The 20,590-nt window shown below is 39.8% G+C and overlaps 1 protein-coding gene across 14 annotated transcripts in view; it reads right to left on the bottom strand.

The window, feature by feature from the left end:
- The window catches only part of tnika (TRAF2 and NCK interacting kinase a), a 57,919-nt gene extending 38,766 nt beyond the window's left edge, over positions 1–19,153 (bottom strand). For all 14 annotated transcript variants that reach the window (XM_041972103.1, XM_041972104.1, XM_041972105.1 and 11 more), the window contains exons 1-2: positions 18,758–19,153; positions 9,461–9,526 (exon numbers count right to left, since the gene is read on the bottom strand). In XM_041972103.1, coding sequence (XP_041828037.1) covers positions 9,461–9,526; positions 18,758–18,817 — 126 coding nt within the window. In that variant the 5' untranslated portion in view covers positions 18,818–19,153. The remainder of the gene's footprint in view (positions 1–9,460; positions 9,527–18,757) is intronic.
- Between the last annotated feature and the right edge of the window lie 1,437 nt (positions 19,154–20,590).

Below are 20,590 nucleotides of genomic sequence, written 5' to 3'. Positions count from 1 at the left end.
CAGTCAAGTGTGCGCATGCATGTCCGTGCACACTTGCTGTTGTGAAATCAGTGAGGCTGTAAATAAAAGTGACAAAGGCCTCCATTCCAATCTACTACTGCATTACCTTGGAAATATAGCAGCACCCCGGGGCTGCTCTTACACTCGCATGAGCAAGGAGAGAGGAGGGAGACAGATTGAGACAGGAAGAGATTTAAAAGGAAAAAGACATAACAAGTGGGGCAAGTAAAGATGAAGGAAACATATACAAGCAGAGAGTTTGTGGGAGAGGAAAGTGAGAAAGAAAGAAATATGAGACAAAGAAAGATGACCGCAACCATCTGCAGAATAGAGGGCATTTATTGAAGTGTGGGTGGGGGTGATGCATGATTTTGCATCAGATGGTCAGTGAGTGTTTATTCAACTTTGAATGACCCATTTCTATCAGCTGAAGCTCATTGAAAAAATAATCTTTCATAAGTCTTACTTAGCTCATTAACCTGCCTGCTGAAAGAACAACCAGCTACTAAATAAGCACAAATGCACACCAAATGATTTAGCAAGAAAAAAGCAGTAAACACAAGCAAATACACTCACTTGTGATCATAAGCAAATTAGATCAAAGGCATATCTGGCACTAAAATAAAGGGAGAATACGCAAACCTGTCCATATCACAATTATATAATTTAATATTGTATTCTACTGTAGCCTATTTAAAGAAGATTTGCATGTAAATGCATATTGTTTGTGTGTAAGGTCAAAAAATAGCAAATGCTTGCCGTCATAATGATAATATATCCTTTGATGTGATGGCCCTATCACAACTAACAGGATGACCTCTCTTCCATGCAAAGCTCATTCATGATAGGCATATGAGTGACCCAGATTAACAGAAACATACATTTATGTATAAACAGATGTAATACAAACAAATAGCTTTTTTAAGCTTGTTGTTGATGTTATTAAATCCAAGCAAACAGATGTATGACCCTATCCCCTATAATGGAAGCTGAATCCCATAAAAACAGCTGTCCACAAAAAACTCATTTACACAGGTTAAAATCTGTGCTAAGCAAATAGAAATTTGCTTCTTATCATGCTATGTATCCCTTATATCATGTTATCAGCTGTTTGAAAGAATCCCACAGATTTGTTATTTCAGTCAGTAAAATGGGCTTGGCGTGTGTGTGTATACATGTGTCCGTGTGCCTGTGTGAAAGATTTCTTTGAGTGTTTTTATTCTTATTCTTATTCTACTTTGATGTATGTAAAGGCCTGTTTTATTGAACAATGAGATATGAACTGAGATATGCATAAATGTTTTTAATCATGTGAAGAACTTTGTGTTGCCTGTAGCATGAAAAGCGCTTTATAAATAAAGTTTGATTTGATTTGATTTGATTAAGGCAGTGTCAAAAATTTGTATATAAAAAGAATGGCTCACAAATGAATGGCCCACAGCTGTGAATCGGTTCCCATCGTTCACTTAAAAGAGTCGTTCAAAAGAATTAATTCGTTCATGAACGTCACATCTCTATAATATAGAGCTGGATCAGCTACCAGGAATCTTGGGTTGATCGTATTTTGTCAAAACGTTTCCCAGATTCGTCCATGTCTGACTGCAAACTAGAGTTGCCTACCGTCCCACATGTGCTTATGTTTTGGTTGTGTTTATCCACAATGCCAGTCACTGAACCCAAAATGCACTTTGTTTTGTAGTCCTATGACTTCCTATGGCAAGCCGCTTTGACATTTGTTAGCTTAACGGGATATGTTGGACTGCTTGAAGCAGACCGAGACCTGCGTTTGTAGGCGGACAGAGTCCACTTCTTTGATTCAAATCAGAATTTGTTTGCGTTTTCACAATACCCAAACAAAGCCGACTTTCCAAGCAAACAGACTCGGATTCGAATAAATAACAGCTGGTGTGAATAGGCTGTTTATTGTGACTCTGAGGACTAGTGATCATAACTAATCATCCAGTCCAGTGTGAAAAGGCAAATATTTCATTATGGCTAACTCTGTAATATTTACTGGTATGTCTGAACTAATTGTGGAACATGAACATAATATGAACACGTCTAAAAAGGGTTTTAGAATATAATAGCGGAAAAAAAAGCTGCTTCTGATTGTCAGCATGTGACATTCAAAGACCAAGATGGTGACTATTATCATACTGAACTTGAAAATCTAGTATGTGAATCTAAAAAAAACAGTGAGTGATCTCACACTGGCATGTATTTAATGGACCAAATGGACATTTAGTCTCTATAGCCATCATCCTAATTACACCTGGTCCTTTATCAGCCTTATATGCCTACCTAGGAGTATATGTATGCCAGTATAGGCACTGTGTTCCACAGCTGTAAAGTGACAGATATTTTGTATATTTTACTATGTCAGTTTTTAAGTTTGCATACATTCACAGCTCAGTTCCACTTCCCACGAATACGTCTCAGTTGGGGCCGGTGTAATAGCTTAAGCTGGCATGCCTCCAGCATTTCAGAAAAGACTTCTGCATTTTTGTGGTTTTGCAACCCTATTTTACATAACCAGCAAATCTCTTCATCATTCAAATATGTCTGGGTAAGCAGGTTGGAGAATGGCCAGATAGATATCAAACTCAATTCATACCAAAACTCATTCATACACTCGCTTACTGACAGTTAGCTGTGAGTCTGCCTGCTAACACCCTCATCTCTCATTTCAAATGAAACTGCCTTCATCTTCCCCGAAAGAAACAAATCCCCCCCCTGCGACAACCAGATCTAAGAGAGAGCAAAAGCGTCAGCATTTACCCCAGTGGGGGAACACTACAAAGGTGGAGGAAGAGATGGAGAAGGAGGAGGGTTGCAGTGAGGAGGGAAAGCGGCAGGTTCAGCACATTGGCATCATGCTCCAGCAGCTCTGGAGGTCAAAAGAACAGCCAAGCTGATTTACTGTACAGACTGAAGGTGAGAAAGAGATAGGAAGGAAACAGCTGAACAAGGGTGTGAGGAAGGACAGAAAACATGACTAAAAAAGCAGAATGGGGATGGAAAGAAAGGGAAGACTAAAATCTGTGGTAAAAGAGATGACCGAAGCAATAAAGAATTGTAGATAGAGTCAGGGTATGTAATAATAATTGACTTAATTATTGATGAGTAGTAATCCACATAGTGGGGAAAGCCCCAGTTAAATACTTTTTTGTTACTACTGAGGTACAATTCAAGAGTTTAAGATTAGTCTGGGAAACATATGGTGAAAAGAGACAGAGAAAAACAACAGAGATTGTTATTGACATGAGGCATGACTAATTGACTCTGGTCTGGGTGGCAGGAGTGCATTGTGGGTAAGTGGGCCGTGTGGCCTTGGGGAAGACAGAGCATGGATGTAGGCTAATGAACACACTGCCAGGTGTGGGTGCGTGTGTAGGCATGTGTGTGTCCCCGAATTTGGGCAGAGCAAGTCCATCTGCTGTTCCCACGGTAACAGGCAACATCCACCTCAGTCACGGTTAACAGTTCATTCATAAAGACTCCAGAGATTGAAGTGTGCATGTGTCTGTGCCACTGTGTGTAGCCAAACAGAAAAATTAAGCCATAAAGACGAGCAATGACACAATGTGAACAGCTGCAACAATGCCCATGCAACAGTGAGATGCTTTTGTATATGGTAACATGCATACAATGCGTGGTCTTGTTGTTGATGTGGATAAATGCAAATTATAGCTGAACCCTATAGCCTGCAGGCGCCACAGCTGAGACCCTATGAGAACATCATCACTAACATAAATCGGACTTCTTAATTTTTCCTTCACTATGTTTTCACACTATCTTAAGTTTATAAAATATGACAAGCTACTGTTTTCTTGGGGATTTTAGGCTATGTGTATGAGATTAAAATCTGCTTTAAATTGTACTCATTTGGCTCCTTGCAGTAATTGACACTAGTTTCTGATGTATACAAGCTTTGTAGAATTTCTTTGCACAGCCAAGGGGTGGAGGGTTTCACAGTCAAGATTAGTACTGCTTCTTTGCTTTTTTTACAGATGATGTGGTCCAATTTACCTCTAATACACACTAGAGCAATTTACAGATAGAATGAAAAATCTGTGCCTCTAAGTCCTTGGCAATGCTCACTATTTGGAAATGTATGGATTCCCCTCTCTGTGTTGGTAATAAGATGCTACCTCAAATGATAAAGTTTAAGACCACGATTGATTGTAGAAGACATGAGACTGACAGGTTTATTGGGACAACTTCTACAGTGATATGAATGCTGTACCGGTCTACTGGAGGAGGCCTTGGGACAGATCAAGGACACGTCCCTCAGCTAGCTAGAGAATGCCTTGGTGTCCTCCAAAAGGACTTAGAAGATGTGACTGGGGAGAGCTTCCACATCATTCTGTCAGTTTCTACTGCTTATTACACAGAGAATAATGCATGGATGGATGGATGGATTTGACATCACACTGCTTCATTAAAATGTACATATATTGTGTGTGTATGTGCATGTAAAGTGAGCATGTGAATCATTCCTATATATATATGATAAAGACATGGCAGGCATGCAGAGAGAAAAATGTCCCATGGTCCTTTGCAGAGAGACTTCTAGTAGAAAAGGAAAAACTTTCAGTTTTGTTCAGTTATTAAGAGGGCAGCAAAAACAGAGAGTGGAGAATTGGTGCAAAACAGGTGCAGCACTATAAGTAAACAACAGCTAGAGGGCATGGTGATAAACAGAAAGAGAAATATACAGGTGTGACTGGTTAAACAGGTGAAGTATTCCTTTAAACCCTAATCCTAATCTACATCCCATCTGCTTGTTTACATCAGCAGCCTGACATGGCCGCAAGGTCATAATGACAACAATGACATGAGGTTGTAAATGCAAACATCTCAGTTTTGTTTTACATGTTGTGAAATCTTCTCATTTTAAAGAAAATAACTGGGCATACTGGGCGAAGTTGGATCAGTTTTTCAGATACACCTGCAGATTTCACAGCAGTAAATGGGTTATTGTCACAGCGGGTGCATACTGTATAAAAGCCACATGGCCCTGATCCCCAATGGCCACTTCTGCTTCAGTGTGTGTGTTTGTATGTGTGTATATACATATGTGCGAAAGCTTGTCTTTTAGACTGACTGGTGAATATTTAAAGAGAATGTGGAGCACTTTGCTCAAGGAGGAGCTCAGTGAGTGTTCCCTGTCATCAGGGAGACCAGTAGCCTCTTCTCCACTTATTTCCACTGCCTCTTTGCTGCATGGAGACAGTAAAGTGATGGAAAGAGTGTGTGTGGGATGCAAAGACAACATACACACAAATATTCGCACACAGACAATCTTGGTTTATTGTTGTTAAAGCTGAGCACCTGAAGGGAGATGTGATGAGATGAGGGCCTAACGCCTGTTACACACTCCGTGAGAAGTGAGAACTTTGTTCTTTTTCTCGAAGCCATGGTTGGGGACATCTTGCGACATATTCTTAATGCCGAGCAGAATTTTTATCTTGTGGGGCTCTGAGAGGTAGCGTGTGATTGGTTGGACATTTGAGGTGGGTATGGTCAATGCGAAAAAGCATGAAGCTGAAAGTTGTCACTTCCGCATGCAAGGTTTAATGGATAGTATTAATGAACAGCTGATCAAGGTGCTGAGAAAGTACAAAAATGTATACACTGCATGTGGCATTTAAAGGCACGGACACCACCGCATGCACAACCCTGCCCTGCCACAGACAAACTTTCACGTGAATTTGTTCATCGCGCATAAATACAGACATCTTCTCCGCAGTAATCTCCGCCCCGTCAAGAGCAAACCTTGTCTCGGAATATGAATTGATCGGATTAAAACAAACCTTTTTTTCTTGGTCATGCAGCCTCGAGAACAAGAGCAAAGTTCTCTCTTCTTGCGTAGTATGTAACAAGCTTACATGTGTCATCATTCCCAGTTTCCCAGATTAGCAGTTTTTTAAACACGTCCTTAAAGCCATAAAAAAAAAGTTATTTCTCCTAATAAGAATGAAAGATCTGTAATTAATCAATTAGCCAATCAATAAGCCTGTCAGTAGCTGTTTCGGCCAATGGCTGGACAGGGATTATTTCTGCTCTTTCTCCCACCATTGCACCTTGTGAAACAAGCAAGAGCTTCCTCACTTTAGAAAAGGGCAAAAACCATCAACCCCATATTCACAGGCATCTACAAGAAAGAAACACTGGAAGACGCATTACAAAAGCAGGCACTTGATAAAATGAAAAAAGAGAGAACATAGAGAAGATTAACGTAGTCAAATAAATGGAAAAGTAGAAGGGAGCAATGGAAAGGCAGATAACAGCAGAGAGAAAAAGAAAGTGAATACACAGAGAATAGTAGACAGGGGAGGGAGTGGAGATAGAATATGTTTAATTATTCAGCATTACCCATGTTCTATATTTATGGCCCTTTTAAAGCAGCAAGTAGAAGCTATATATACTTATACTGTAGGCTGCTCCCATAAGCACAACTCACAGGGGAAGTTTCAACCCAAAAAACCAGGAGATCCAAGAAGAAGAATGTGATTACTTATTGATTTGAGAAATAGAAAGAACAAAGGATGAAAAATGTGGTGAACAAAGAGACAAGGAAGAAGAGGGAAAAACAAGGAAACATGGCTGCCAGGAAGAGGCAAAATGAAAAATAAATAAAATAACCTTTTGACTGCAGCTATTTCACTTTTCCTGTTCCTAACCCCTTACTGTTTTTGCTGACATAGAATTTGTAACAAAATTAAAAATGTTTTAAGACTTTTTTAACTGAAACAAGATTTTAGTTACACATAGGAAGGAAAACAGAGATAAAAAAGAGCACTTAAGAGCAGATCTGTATCATTTAACTAGATGGGGGTAATGGAATAACTGATAAACCTGGTATCTGTTGCACCCAGACACATGAAAGTACAGCTTCAACACACATTATTGAGCTTTTATCAGTGAAAACATAAAACACTGTGCTGACAATTACACACATATACAAAGAACAAAGAAGGCAAGCATTTTTAAACTTGCATATCTTTGGCTTTATCCCACATACAGGGACTAACAGTACTGAGGGGGGTTTAGGTGGGCTGCTACTACATTAATTTTTGGGCAAAAAATATTTTGTATGTTATTTTAAGTAATTTATATGTTCACTGTAGGTGAAATGTCAAAAGTTTCTACCTGACTGAAACATATTTGTGCACTTTGGTGCTAGTAAAAGTCAGTCTTACGTTGACTCTTGTCTTATCTGCTGCTCTGTAACTTTCTCTCTTTCTTTTCCTTGCCTCTTCCAATAATGTCCTTATGCGTTTCTTTGCTAAATCAGTCATGCCGCCATTCAAAACAGTCAATATGTGAATATCCAGTAGTGACGCGGTGCTATAAAGCAAAACGCAACTATCACGTTATGCCGTGGGCTGGAAATAAAACTTGTGAAAAGCTGTTTCTCAGCCTTTTGGATGCTGCAGGGCAATGACAGCTCCAATGTGCATAAAAAATGCCAGCGTACATCACAATAAGTCCAAAGGTATGAAGTTTTAAGGTTGGAACGTTAGGTGGTGTTGCTTTAACTGATGCATATTCCACTTCATCCAACAGGCTTATTAAAGTTTCAATAAGCTCAAAGATCGCCTACCTTTTTCCTAACAGAACTGCTATTGTATTTTGAGGTAAAGAGAAAGTGTAAATTTGCAGTTTGGACAGTTGTAGTCAATAGTACTAAAATTCAGCTTGGCACAAACGGCAGCTTATGCTGTTTTAAAAGGCTGCAATCAACACCTACAACGGAGTTAACTCACAGTCTATGACAACATAAACATCACATTAAAATTGGTAACTAGACACCAAGAAACTTCAATTTAATTTAAAAAAAATCAAAAGCAAAGTAATGTTTGCCGCCTGTTCCACAGCACACTGACAAAAAACCACAGATCAAGAATGAGAATACTACATTTGAGTTGCCACAGATCATACCGAAAGATATTCTCGCATGTTATTTTTCTGATATAACAGGCGTGAAAATGATTCTGAGAAAGCCAAGCAATTCCTGTCCACTAATACCCAGCAGGCTGAGGGTCCATTTATCATCTCAGTGAGTCAGAGATTCTCTTCAGGTGACTCGCCTAGACGAGCGACCTCAACCACTCGAAAGGTTTTAAATAGATGACATTTTTGCTCAAGTGACTCGGCTCCTTATCTGTATGTATGAGTGCAGACTTTTCTGGTTTACAACAGTTTATCTACAGCAGTGAAAGGAAACATATGACTACCAAGTGTGTGGTGTGTCTTTTTTTTTCTCTACCCACATTTTGTGCTTTAAAACATGAGAATTTTCTGTTTCCTATCACAAATGACAATAAATATTTTAATGATTGCATGTTCCTCTTAAATTTTAGACTACATTAGAGTAGCAGTAAGAAAATAAATTTTATCATAACTCTGATGAGCATGTAGCACCCAGTCAGAAAGTGGTGATGATCAACTGTAAGGGCCTCAGACTCAACAGGCAAGTAATGAAAGTGCCATTCTGTGACTCGGTAACATAAGCTACTGGAAGAATATCAGCCAATAAATTAACCATGACTTTCACGTCAGCAATAAGTGGTTACACCTAATGCTCCTGTTCCATCTTCTCTCTGTATTTTATTCTCCTTTCTGTCCCACACAAGCATGCATGCACACGTGAGCATGTCAGATTATTTTTTTTTAAGCATGAAGATGCATGCTCGACCTGTGTCTGACCTTTCATTTGCTCCAATCAGCTGTAAGAACAGTTCCTCTTCATCACCACCTGACCTTGACTCTGCAGCCCATTAAACCCACCTTCTTACACACAAATACATCTGTGCACAGAGTTTACATATGTCAAATCCAGCCACATGTATCTAAACAAACACATGTTTAATGCAGCCCGAAATAATGAAAAAGGCTGGTGCTACCTCATGCTGTGTAGTAGAAGACAAAAGCCTCGACTAGAAAGTGACAGGCTATCACAAATAAAAGAGGAAGCCAGTGACTAGGACTGAGATACTGGTTAAAAAACTGTAGGAAACAGCTGAGACCAGTTGACAGCTGCATTGCTCAAACCACAGTGATGTTACAATTGCAGACCAACTTAGAACAAGATCTTCCTAAACCCCAAAGAAACATTTCCCCTTAAAATGCCATATTTGGAAGAGCTGGCGTAGAAAACAATTGCCAAAGTAGAGATAGAGACAGGAGGAGAAAAAAAAGATAAAAATACAAGTGAAATCTTCTGGAAGATGTGCCTGCAGATTCTGCTATTCTTTTTTTTTTTTCTTTTTTTTTCATGTTCAATTTCACCAAAGCTTGTGGGCTGCTTTTATCTCCAGTTTGTTGTTTTCCTTCAGTCTTATTTCTTTTCTTCATGTCATAAGAGTAACAGTAAAAGCTTGTAGACTGGAGGAACATGCTTTAAGAATGGCAGACTAATGGGTATCAAAGTCTGTTTATGGGAGTACCTTACCTTGTACACCTGCCCGTAGGTGCCATTCCCTACCAGCTCAACCAGCTCAAAGATGCCAGCAGGATCCTGCAAAAGCAAAGGAAACACGATGGAATTATTAAGATTTAGACATTCAGACAGGCTAATCCTTAGCAAACTAAGCAAAACAATAAGCTTTGCTAAGAGTTTGTGATCAAATGCTAGGAAAATGACTAGAATTCAGCCAAAGCTAGACCAATCTGGTATTACCAATTAGCAAGTGTTAACAGAATAAAAAACAAAACTAACACAGAAACACAAGACCTGCTAAATATCACATTGTCGACACCGTCAGCGAAAGCAGGGGAATAGGCTGATTTTTGGTGCAGCATAACTAGCAATAGGCTAGTAGTAATAGTGGACTTTGGTATTCAAAACGATGCTGGACATATAAAGGGCTTTGAAAAGAGCAGGCAAACCACCTGAAGAAGAACCAAAACAATTATAATTATATGGCAATGCCTCTTCCTTTTCCCTTCCTAAAAGCCAATGATCTGTTTTTCAACAGCCAAACTGGGAGACATAGGCATAGTGTTTAAAGCACCAAATATACATTAGGTTTTATATTCCATTAAGCACTGAAACAGCTGTTATGGTTCTCTTACTACTAATTTGCTTAGGGACCTTATCTTGCTTACCCAAAATAACTGGACTTTGGTTAAGTCAGCAGCATGCAATACCTACTAAGCTCTCCAAGTGTTCATGTACTGCTCTGAAATGCAGTGCTGGATTGTTTTAGGCTTCCTTCCAGACTAGCTAATAATTCAAGCCCACAGTCGCTAGGTTGCCAACACAGAACTGAAAGCACCTCGAACAGATGATAAAACCCACTGACCCCCACAAACTCACACACCTCCCCCTCCCTCTGTCGCATGTTGCTATGGCATTCCAACAATAGCTGGTATTTACCCTCTCCTTCCTTCTCTCCTTCTTCCACATCCTCTCTGCTTCACCAGCTTCTGTTCTCCAACCAGACCAAGTCCATCTATGTCTCTCTCACTCCCTCTTTTATCTACACAATCCTCTTTCATTCCTGACAGTATCCAGGACATGTTCCTCTTGCCAACACTCCTCTCATTCCAATAGTGAATGACTCTCCAACTCCCAGAAACACTCAGGACCTTTTAACAGTTTCTGCTATGTCTCTTCGTGTCCTTACCATTAACAAATTCTGTGTACTAAATATAAAGTAGGTAGGGTATGTAGATCTAAAAAGTGATGCAGACTAAAAAAAGATTATTCAGTAACCAGTACAGCCATCCTCTCATTTCATGAATTACCATCCATCAGTTCAAGTTGCCATCTTTGAATCTCATATCAAATAAAGTCTGAATCTTTTGATAGGATTTAAATTACATACGGTATTAGGATTTATGTGATGGATCATTATCCTGCAAAAGCACACCTACTTGAAGGAGGTATCTTCCAGAAACTGTACATAGGTGTAAGAATATCAGCCAATACCAGTCATCCTCCACTTCAGTGGTGCCTGATTTGAACTGGTCTCCTACATTCAGTTGCTATCCAGTCATGAGCCCACCTTTCTGCTCATCAGTATAACTCAGAATTTATCAGTCCATGAAATATTTGTAAAGTCTGTCAAGTATTATGAGGTATTTTGAGGTATTTTGTGGCCCAATCTTGATATTAAAACTTGTGACTCATTGTTTTTCAGCCTTACTCATCTTACCAGGTAGATTTAAGGTCCTAAATATTGGGTTCAGAATGTCTTAGCGGTCTTGGGCTTTTTTTATTAATCTGACATGCTTTTAAATTATGAGCCCTTGTGGATCCTGAGTTCCTTCGGTACTGGCCTTTTAATTGTTCCTTCACCTATTATTATTATTGACTTCAGTTGGAAAATGTACATAGAAATAATGCTGCATCTGGTTAATAATTGTGCATGCAGGGACAAGCCACAAACAACTTATTAGGAATTATTTAATTACTGATTCACTGAAATACACAACATTGTTGTACAAGCTACATTGAAAAAAAATGACAAAAGCCTTTAATAGAGCTTTTTTTCCATTTTGAAAAGTTACACATGCACTCTCTTTCAATCTCCTCTCAATCTTTACCACCTCTCTCTCTTGTTTCACAGCCTGTCTGTTTTTGCATCAGTCACTTCCGCTTTCTAATTCTCTGCACGTCACACGTCTTTTCTGCAGGTTTGCTGTTAAACTTGCAGACCACTTTAATGGCATTAAGTTATCATTGTGCTGCCACAGTACACTGCGGGAAATAATATAAAAGTATGGTCAAATTAAAAGAAGAGCGCCTTGAAACAGTAGTTGGATGGCATAGTAGAACGTTTTTTTGTGTTTTCATGTGTTTGTTTATATCTTTGAAAGGAATATTTTTGAACTTTGGCTCATTCCCCTCTCATTTTCCAGTTTTTCTAAATCCATCCCCGCCTCCCTCTTTTTATTGCTCTCTTGCTCTGTCTCCATGCGTTTGTTTCTGTTGGTCTCAGCAGACCTGTCAACCTGTCAGCTGTTTCTGAAGACAGGGTCTTGTGCTTTTCTTGCTCTCCTTCCTTTCTTTGTCATTTTTTTTCAACCCTCATCTTCTGTTGTGTTTTGCAGATGCCAACCCACATGCACTTCCTCTCACATTCAAACACAGACGTCAACAAACGTTCTCTCAATCTCAAGTACGTGTGTGAAGTCAGATATGGACTGTTAGCAGACAGTAAGATGTTTACCTCACTAGCATGGCTTCCAAGGAGGCAGGTAGATATATATATATATATATATATATATATATATATATATATATATATATATATATATATTTTGCCCATCAGTTGCTTTTCTGCAAGTGAGTGTGTATGAGGATTTGGCAGCTGTGTGAATTAACTCTCAGAGCTGCATACAAAGTTCTGACAGTAATTCCCAGGACATATCTGAAGATGCACTTCTTGTTCCCTTTATACTCAACAGAAACACTCTAGAAAAATAGTCTGGCACATATGCAAAAAAGAAATAGCTGTAAATGTAAATGTATACAGGAACTTCAAGCACCAGAAGACACATGCTGGTACACATGAGCCTCTCTTGAATCCACGTCACAAAGAATGAGTGTTTTTTAGACAAAGAATCTGAGTATTTTTGTGTTCCAGTTTATGTATGTCCTTAGGCTGGCTGATAAAAATATAGTGCAGTATCATTCATATTTTATAGGCCACTTGCAGAATGAGCTCTCAGCACGTGCCAGCCTTTGTCAGTGCATTTATATTAGTGTGTGTTCATGCATGTTTGTGTCTTTGCTTTAAAGTTCCAAATGACTGAAGAAACGTATTCTCTCTCTCTTTTTCTCTTTTGCCACATGACTGCCACATGACCTCAATGATGGCCAGTGAATCATTGTGCGTGTCTACATATAGATGCTGAAGCATCAGCCATTAGATTTACTGTTCCTTGTAATCCCAGATGAAAGAGAAAAGAATGATAATCATCAAATTAAGACATCATGTAAGAATGCAGACACATGACTTTTCCTAAATGTCAACATATCCAAGGAAGATTTGCTATAAAACTGATGACAGGGTTCTTTTTTAGGGTTTTTTTCTTACTTTGTGTACTGATGAAATAGGTTCATGGCAGACTTGACATATAAGAATTTTCCAAACATAGAAACAAAAACCCCAACTTCCTTCATTTTTCTAAAAACACATTGCAACATTCAAAGCATGACTCTGACTAGTCATACATGACTAATTTCCATTCCATTTTATGCTAACATTTGATAGAAAAATATTAGGAAAGCACATAAAGGTGCAATATTACTGTTGAGTGTTGCAATGATAATATGACTTGTGAATATAAACAAATACAGTGCAGAAGGCTTATGAATAATGAGGACTGAATTCCACTTCTGCACCCAAGCATGCCGGTTAGCTTTTACTCATGCACAAAAAGCAGAGCTTGTACGTGAAATTCAGGTCTCACTAATACACCTGGACTTGTTGTGTCCAACTCTACACTAAAAAGATAAATTAATAAAATAAAGGATGTGTCGTGATTTCCCCTTCTTTTGGTTTTTGGACACAACACCAATTCCTCTGGGTTTTGCTTACAAGTAAGTTGGAATTGATTTCACTTTGGGCACTAACATGGGCACTGAGATGACTACAGCACTTGTTCCACTCTTTTCTCCAAACAGGGAATATTGGTCCATGGGCAGTATAGGTCATTAATAATGGATTTAAGAGTGTAGGGCTGCAGCTCTTGTTAAAGCCATTTTATAACGTGTAGAGACTTTTACCAGCTCCAATCCCATCCGCTACACTTCTAACCTTAACTCTTAAGTGTAAAAAAAACTACCGGTAATCTAAGTTCAAACCTTAACACTACAACCAGAACAAAACCCTTCATAGTCCTGGTTACTTATGGCAGGTATAAACATGATTTAGTTCTACAGAAACAGTATGATGCATTTAATATTTGTTGTTCCTGAAGTGATATTTTACAGAGAGGAGTGGCATGGGCGTGGGAACTTGTTTTAACACCAGTAACACAACATCGTTTCCACAGAAATTCCTTGTGGAATCTCCTTTCAGTTAAGCAGCATTTGCAGCTCTTTCATGCAAGCCACACAAGGAAATATTTTATCATCTGAAGCAGAAGTTAAGAGGAAATTATAGAAGAAAAATAAGTGGAGACATAAAGATAATTATTTCAAATGAACAATTACAATGAAAACAGGAAGTGAAAAAGATGGAAATTTTATCTGATTTTAGAAACCCATCAGCCACAAGATTAAAATAAAGAAAACACCTGTTTTACATTGTGTACATCTCACTTGTTGCACATAAAGAGCTCTGACTGAGGCATGGACTCACAAGACCTCTTAAGGTCTTCTGCAGTTTCAGACAATCAAAAGTCAGTGGCAGATACTTAAAATCTTTTATGTTATGAGATGGGGCCTTTGTAAAATGCACTTATTTTTCCTGCAGCCAAGTCAGTCTCTTTAACTCTTCACCTTGATCCCAAGACATTTCTGAACAACGTTTTGCAGTGTAGCAGAGGTACTTTCTATCATCACCTTATCATCTTATTTTCCAGAAGGCTGTAAAAACACTAACATCCCAGCACTAAATGATAAACAAAGTCAGAAACTAGCTAATTTTACGCAGCTGTAAAATTCAAAATACCGATCAAAAGGGGGTGAATATCAGATGTATGTTCTCCAGATGGTTCAAAGCCAGCTGGTATATATTTAATGGACAGAAATACTGTATAATTAAAGTTTGCGTTATGTTGTCCCCAAGCTGCCATAGTAGAGAGTTCATTTCACATTTTTTGGACAAAAATTCAACAAGACTTTTACCGTATATCTTTAAGATATGTTTCTGCCTATTAGACAAAAGCCAGGTGAATGCAGTTGTCATCTACAGAAAGTGAATTTCAGAAAAGTGAGGTGGATTAAATTAGAGACCCTAAGAGGATGATAGGAGTCATGCTGGGGCTGGGTCTGCTTCTTATAAAACCACTTACACCTAACGACATGGCTCACCCCAGCTTGCTTTTACAAGGAGATGAGGTGGAAGCCTAATTCCTAGTACATCCCATCCAGACATGTACACTACATTAACAGCAGTCAACTCTTAATCACAGATTTACAGCCTGTTGAAGACGATACATGCTGCAGGGTTTGCTCTGCAATGCTAAACAACCCATCCGCTCTGCGCCTCTCTCCATCCGTCTATGCCAACTTGTCATCTCACACCTCTCCCTGTCATCTATTCACCCATCCATCTGTCGCCCTTATCATTCATCTTTTCTTCTCAATTTCTGACTGCCACTTTCTCCTTCTGTCATTTCAATCCATCTTTCTTAACATTCTGCACTGTGTCATGTGATTCAGGCACAAAGGAGGGATTCGGCTCCCACTATGAACTTTTTTTACTTGTGCATGATTCTCTCAAGCACTTCTGATCGAGTGCAAGTGTGTACTTGAGGACAAAGTAGAAGAAAGACAGTGGCACGGTGTTGTACATCCTCAGGTTTTATCAAAACTCTAAATGCCTTTTAAACATGTTGGACTTTGTCTTATCTTTTAATATTTTGGCATACTGTACTGTATTGTTTATGTTAAACACCCCCAAAAAGTCATGTGTAAATCAGACGCTGTGGCGTGTAACGGATATTTTTAGAAATATTAAACTATTTCAGTTCCTATAACAGAATTTAACCAAACATGCCCAACAACACCCTTACACATTTCTGAAGTTGCATAGCAGAGAATTAAACACTTAGCAAAACGCCATCAGTGACTTCAGGGGGGAAAAATAGGTCAACTAGAAGCAGGCAGGCAGCGTGAAAGAGAGGGTGGGAGGGAGAGCGTCATTTCTCAGCGACAAACTGCCATACAGTATATAGACTATTCATGAATAAGCTCTATGTAAGCCTTGGGCATTGTGGTGGCCCCGTTACTATGGCGTCCATGGTGAGGGCAGAGGAATGTGGCCTTACTGGGCAACAGGGAAAGAAAGGGAGGGAGGGAGAAGCTCAGGAGAGGGGGTCTTTGCATTGGACTACTTTAGTCACTGGTCACATCTCCACCTTTGGCCCGAGCCCAGCCTCTGCTGTTTTCTTCCTCTCTTTCTGCTCTCCCACTCTAACTCTAAACACTCTCTGAGCTGCATTCATTTTCTCATCTACTGTTATTCTTTCTCCTCTCCATGACCATGCTACTATCCCTTCATACTCACCTGCTCCTCTCTTTCATCTCAGCTCTCACACCTGAGTCCCTGCACAGCACACAACTCTATTGCCAGTACGTGTGTGTGTGTGTGTGTGTGCGTGTGTGCATAACGCAGTGGCTGTACTTCCTGCTGGTTTGCCATCTGTTGCTCTCATCAGCTGACTGCATGAGCCCGTGCTTCTGATGCCTCTGACCTAAGCATGCTCGCATCCCTTTACATAAAAACCACTGTCTGTATGAAAACCGCAGTGTTTCGACCTTGTGTCTTTTGGCTGTCACTGTGAGTCACGTCGTGGTAGGTAACAGCAGCCTGCCCCTACTAAGTCTGGCCTTTCCCACTCAAGCAAAACATGCTGCATCTACACAGGTGCTGATGGGGTTTGATGTGCAACAGCAGCAAATGTCGCAGAGAGCCAGCAGACAAGACCCACAGAAAAAAGCCGCAGGGTAAGTAAGACCGAGAGAAAAAGTGCAGAGACAGCAAACATGAAAAACCACTTCCACTTCTTTCTCCACTGTACTTCCCACTCAGTTTTGTCTGTCTCTTTGTGTCTTTATGTGTATTAGACTGCATGATGTTAAGGCTGACTAACACACACTTATAGCCACAAAAGCACAATGCCCCATCATCCCCACTAATGTCAGTATTATAATTACCAACCCCCCCCCTTACTGCGTCAGAGACAGCTGACCTACTTCCTGTCTAGCCAGTCCAGTTGTTGACTCTACTCTCATCTTTGACTGTGTCTGTATTTTTGTGTGGGCATTTATCTGATGTAAATAGATAGAATGGGTCTTATTTAGACATGTTTAGGAGTGAACCTCGGATTCCTTAAAACGTCTCTTAAAACATAACTTATCTTTGCCTAAGATCAGTCTGGGTCTATAAATATTTCCATACAAAGATGTGTTTAAAGAGGAAAGAGAACAAACCAGAAAACCTTACCGGATCATTCTCTCTCCAAGAACATGCTTAACTTGCAAATAAACAAACATGCAAAAATCACATGATAAGAGAAGTTGTTAGATGATCACGAAGGAAGAGACTGCATTTGTGCATGTGTCTCCTTTAGCTGCTTCTGAGACACAGTGAGTGACAAGCACTTAGTGTCATACCTCGGAAAAAAAACAAGATATGCATGACTCTGAATATATGGACACTTCCCCTCCTTCTTCCTCATCCCTACAAAGTTTTAACCCCTGCACATCCTTCTCCTCTTGTTTCGTGTTCTCTGTTACATTCTGTCTGTGCCAATCTTCTTCTCACTGCTGTAAACTGGCTACATGCAAAGCTCAAAAGAAACAGACATTACTCTTACACAGGCAGGGCAGGGAGGTGGGCAAACAGACATAATGCTAAGAGACAAGGCGGCTGGCAGATAGACAGGGTGGTGCACTCAGTCAGTCAGACAGACAGGCAAAACAAGATGCTGGGGGGGGGGGAATTAAAAGAAAAAGGATGAAACTGCATGAAGGTGGACGGATGAGCAGCTGTGGTTGAAACAGAAATGAAGGCAAGCAAGCATGATGAAAGAGAAGTAAACAAGCACAGACAGAAGACGGAGTGAGGGTATAAAAATGGGCATATGGGTACAATCAAGCAGATGAGGAGCCTGGTGAATGCAGGCAGGCACACAACTGCATTGTGTGTGTGAGGGAGAGCAGAGGAGATGTGTTTTTTGTTTCTCAAAGCAAAAAACAGATCTTAAGCTAAAGCCTTGTTGTCATGTGCAGCATCCTTTACTTGTATGCAGCCGACTGTAAGCTTGGCAGACACCCACACGTTAGAAACACATACAAAAGACTTGGAATAACACAGATAATGCCCAGTGAAGTAAAAACAAATGTATCCACGCATGAACACAATCGTTAGCTGGTTGTATGTATGACTGTGTATATTGTTTTGTTTTTTATTTGTTTTTTGTTTACATGCATGTTTGTTCTGTTTTTGGTGTTGTTGTTTTTTTTTGTTTGTTTGTTTGTTTTGTTTTTTTCTGTCTTGTTAACCCCCAGTACACAGCAGATGAACAAAAGAACTGGCTATTGCAGCATGCAAGGCTTCAGCTTTCATTCAGTGGGTTACAGTTACCACAGGTAGGTTGTTTGCAGCAAAACAAGATAGAAAAACTAGTTTGTGTTTCCTGTGTGGCTCAAGAGAAGTAAGTGCAGTAAGTGGTAGAAATAGGTTCAATTGAACTCTGAATCAAAGCTGATAAGCCTATAATATACTGGCTCAGAGAATAAAGATACACAAGCCCCTATCCAGGTCAGCAAAAATAATAGCTACAGCCTCAGTTCAGCATCATCCATATTATCAGCCTTTCTATCACTGTCATGAATAAACGGGGCTTCAAGTCTGCGAACCACCCGTCATGTTAGTTTATTTCTAATTTGATCCGTTATTTGACACGTTGTGGCGGCCGTCTCCCAAACATCCGCCTTGTGCAGCTCTCGCTGCTCTCCCGCCGGTTGTTATTCAGGGCGCACCGTCAGGTGCACGAGAAGGAAGACCGCGCACACATCTGTTTCTTAGATCTTTCAAAGAAATCAATGCTGAAATCATCTCACCCTCAGAGCAGATAGGTCGATTTCGTCCAGACTCCGCGCTGGAGAGTCACTCGCCATCATGGAGGATAAAAAGCCACTCTCAGTTGCCAGATATTCTGAAACGGCCTTTGCTGTCACGACCGACAGTGTGGTCTCCTTTGCTGCTCGCTCTCTGCTGTCCCCCCTCTCTCTCCTACACAGTGATGTCTCAGCAAAGAATAAAAAACAGTCCCTTTCTGGTCAGCAGTGGAATGTGCCTCGAACCGGGAGCGCACGGCTAGAGCGCAAAGGCGTGCAGGATGGAGAGCAAGAGCGCCGTGCACATCAGCACTTCCACGTCCATGTCTGCGGGATGTAGACAGTACAGAGGAAGGTGAAGCTCTGCGGAGGATGGATTGCTCCTGTTGGTGTTGCTGCTGTCACAGCCACTCGGTAAATATGCAGGGGGAGGGAGATAGGAGCGGAGCGCACTACCGCCTCAGCAAACCACGCCTGTTACCGGGCGTGGTTTGCTGAAGCTGAGGCTGTAAACACCCAAAAACTTTTTTTTTTTACCCGAGCAAGGATTGTTACATAAGCAATAACCTTATACAGAATGACAGGTGTTGCCCTGTTTTTAATGTTATTAGATAAAGACAATAAATTTATTTAATTTACATCTATTTTTCTCGAATGGAAACAATCTCTTTTTATCTGATTTCATTTTCCAAGAAAGAGGGAAGTCACAACAGAATTAAACAAAAAACTACATAACAAGTAACACTACTAAACCAGCCCTCAATTTATTGGAAATACAATGTTTATTAGAGGATTAAAGGAGATTTTATTGAAATCTAAAAGCAGCACAAGCAGCTAATGTCAACTGTCAAGCACAGTGGTGGAAGGGTAATGATTATGAGTTGTTTTTCACACCACGGAATCCAAACACCTCACAATTACTAACAAAACCATGAATTCCAAAGTATTTTAGACTCAAATGTGAGACAATGTTTGACATTTTGACAGCTAGAGCTTGGTTTGATTCGCTTATAAAGCTTTTGTCATTTAATTTTAAGACCTAGAAAGGGTGTCGTTATTTGTTCTTATATCCTGACATGAAATACATTAGAGGTAGTTTTCCCTTTGTTGTCCTGTGATGATTGTATCAAAAGTGGACTTCCCTTTAAAAGAAAGGAAATCCTCTTTCCAGAGAAGGGGGGGGGGGGAGTAATGCTGTCTTCATGGGGTAAGTCATTGTTTTGACCTTGTTTCCATCAAACTGTTATGATGCAGGATCAAATTAAATATTAAGTGGTTCCTGAACCACTTTCATTAAACTTTAGGGGGAGATTTTGGGAATGGATTTGAACCAATTAGTGTGTTAAGCACACAAAAATAATATTTTTACAATCATTTACAACAGGTATGCCATGAGCCTAACTTTCCTAGCAAACAAAGCTAATACAAAGACTGTTTTCAGTTGATGACAGTTTCAGTTTGACAGTCCAAACAAGTTTAATCTCCACATTAATCCGTTGGTAAAGAAAGGAATCTTCCCTCACGTCATTATATTCAAAGGAAACAGGCTTAAAATACTATATGATGGGTGTGGTATATGCTAGTAAACAGTACAAATACCTACAATCTTAAAGCTTTAATTAAGAGATAATTAAGGCAAACTCTGGAACTTTCTGCCCCTGGAGTTGCACTTCATCATGGACCTTCCTCTGTTCAAAGCCAGGCTGAAGATCCATTATTTAGATCAGCCTCTGACACCTGAGAGTGGTGTCACTTATGAAATGAGCTAATCAGAATCATTTATAAGCATATTGTATTTTTTTTATTCTTTTTTTTTTATTTATTATTTCTGTCCAG

This window comes from Melanotaenia boesemani, chromosome 20 (genome assembly GCF_017639745.1).
Source record: "Melanotaenia boesemani isolate fMelBoe1 chromosome 20, fMelBoe1.pri, whole genome shotgun sequence".
NCBI lineage: Eukaryota > Metazoa > Chordata > Actinopteri > Atheriniformes > Melanotaeniidae > Melanotaenia > Melanotaenia boesemani.
Note: the sequence above shows the minus strand (reverse complement) of the source record. Positions and strands in the feature narration are given on the sequence as shown.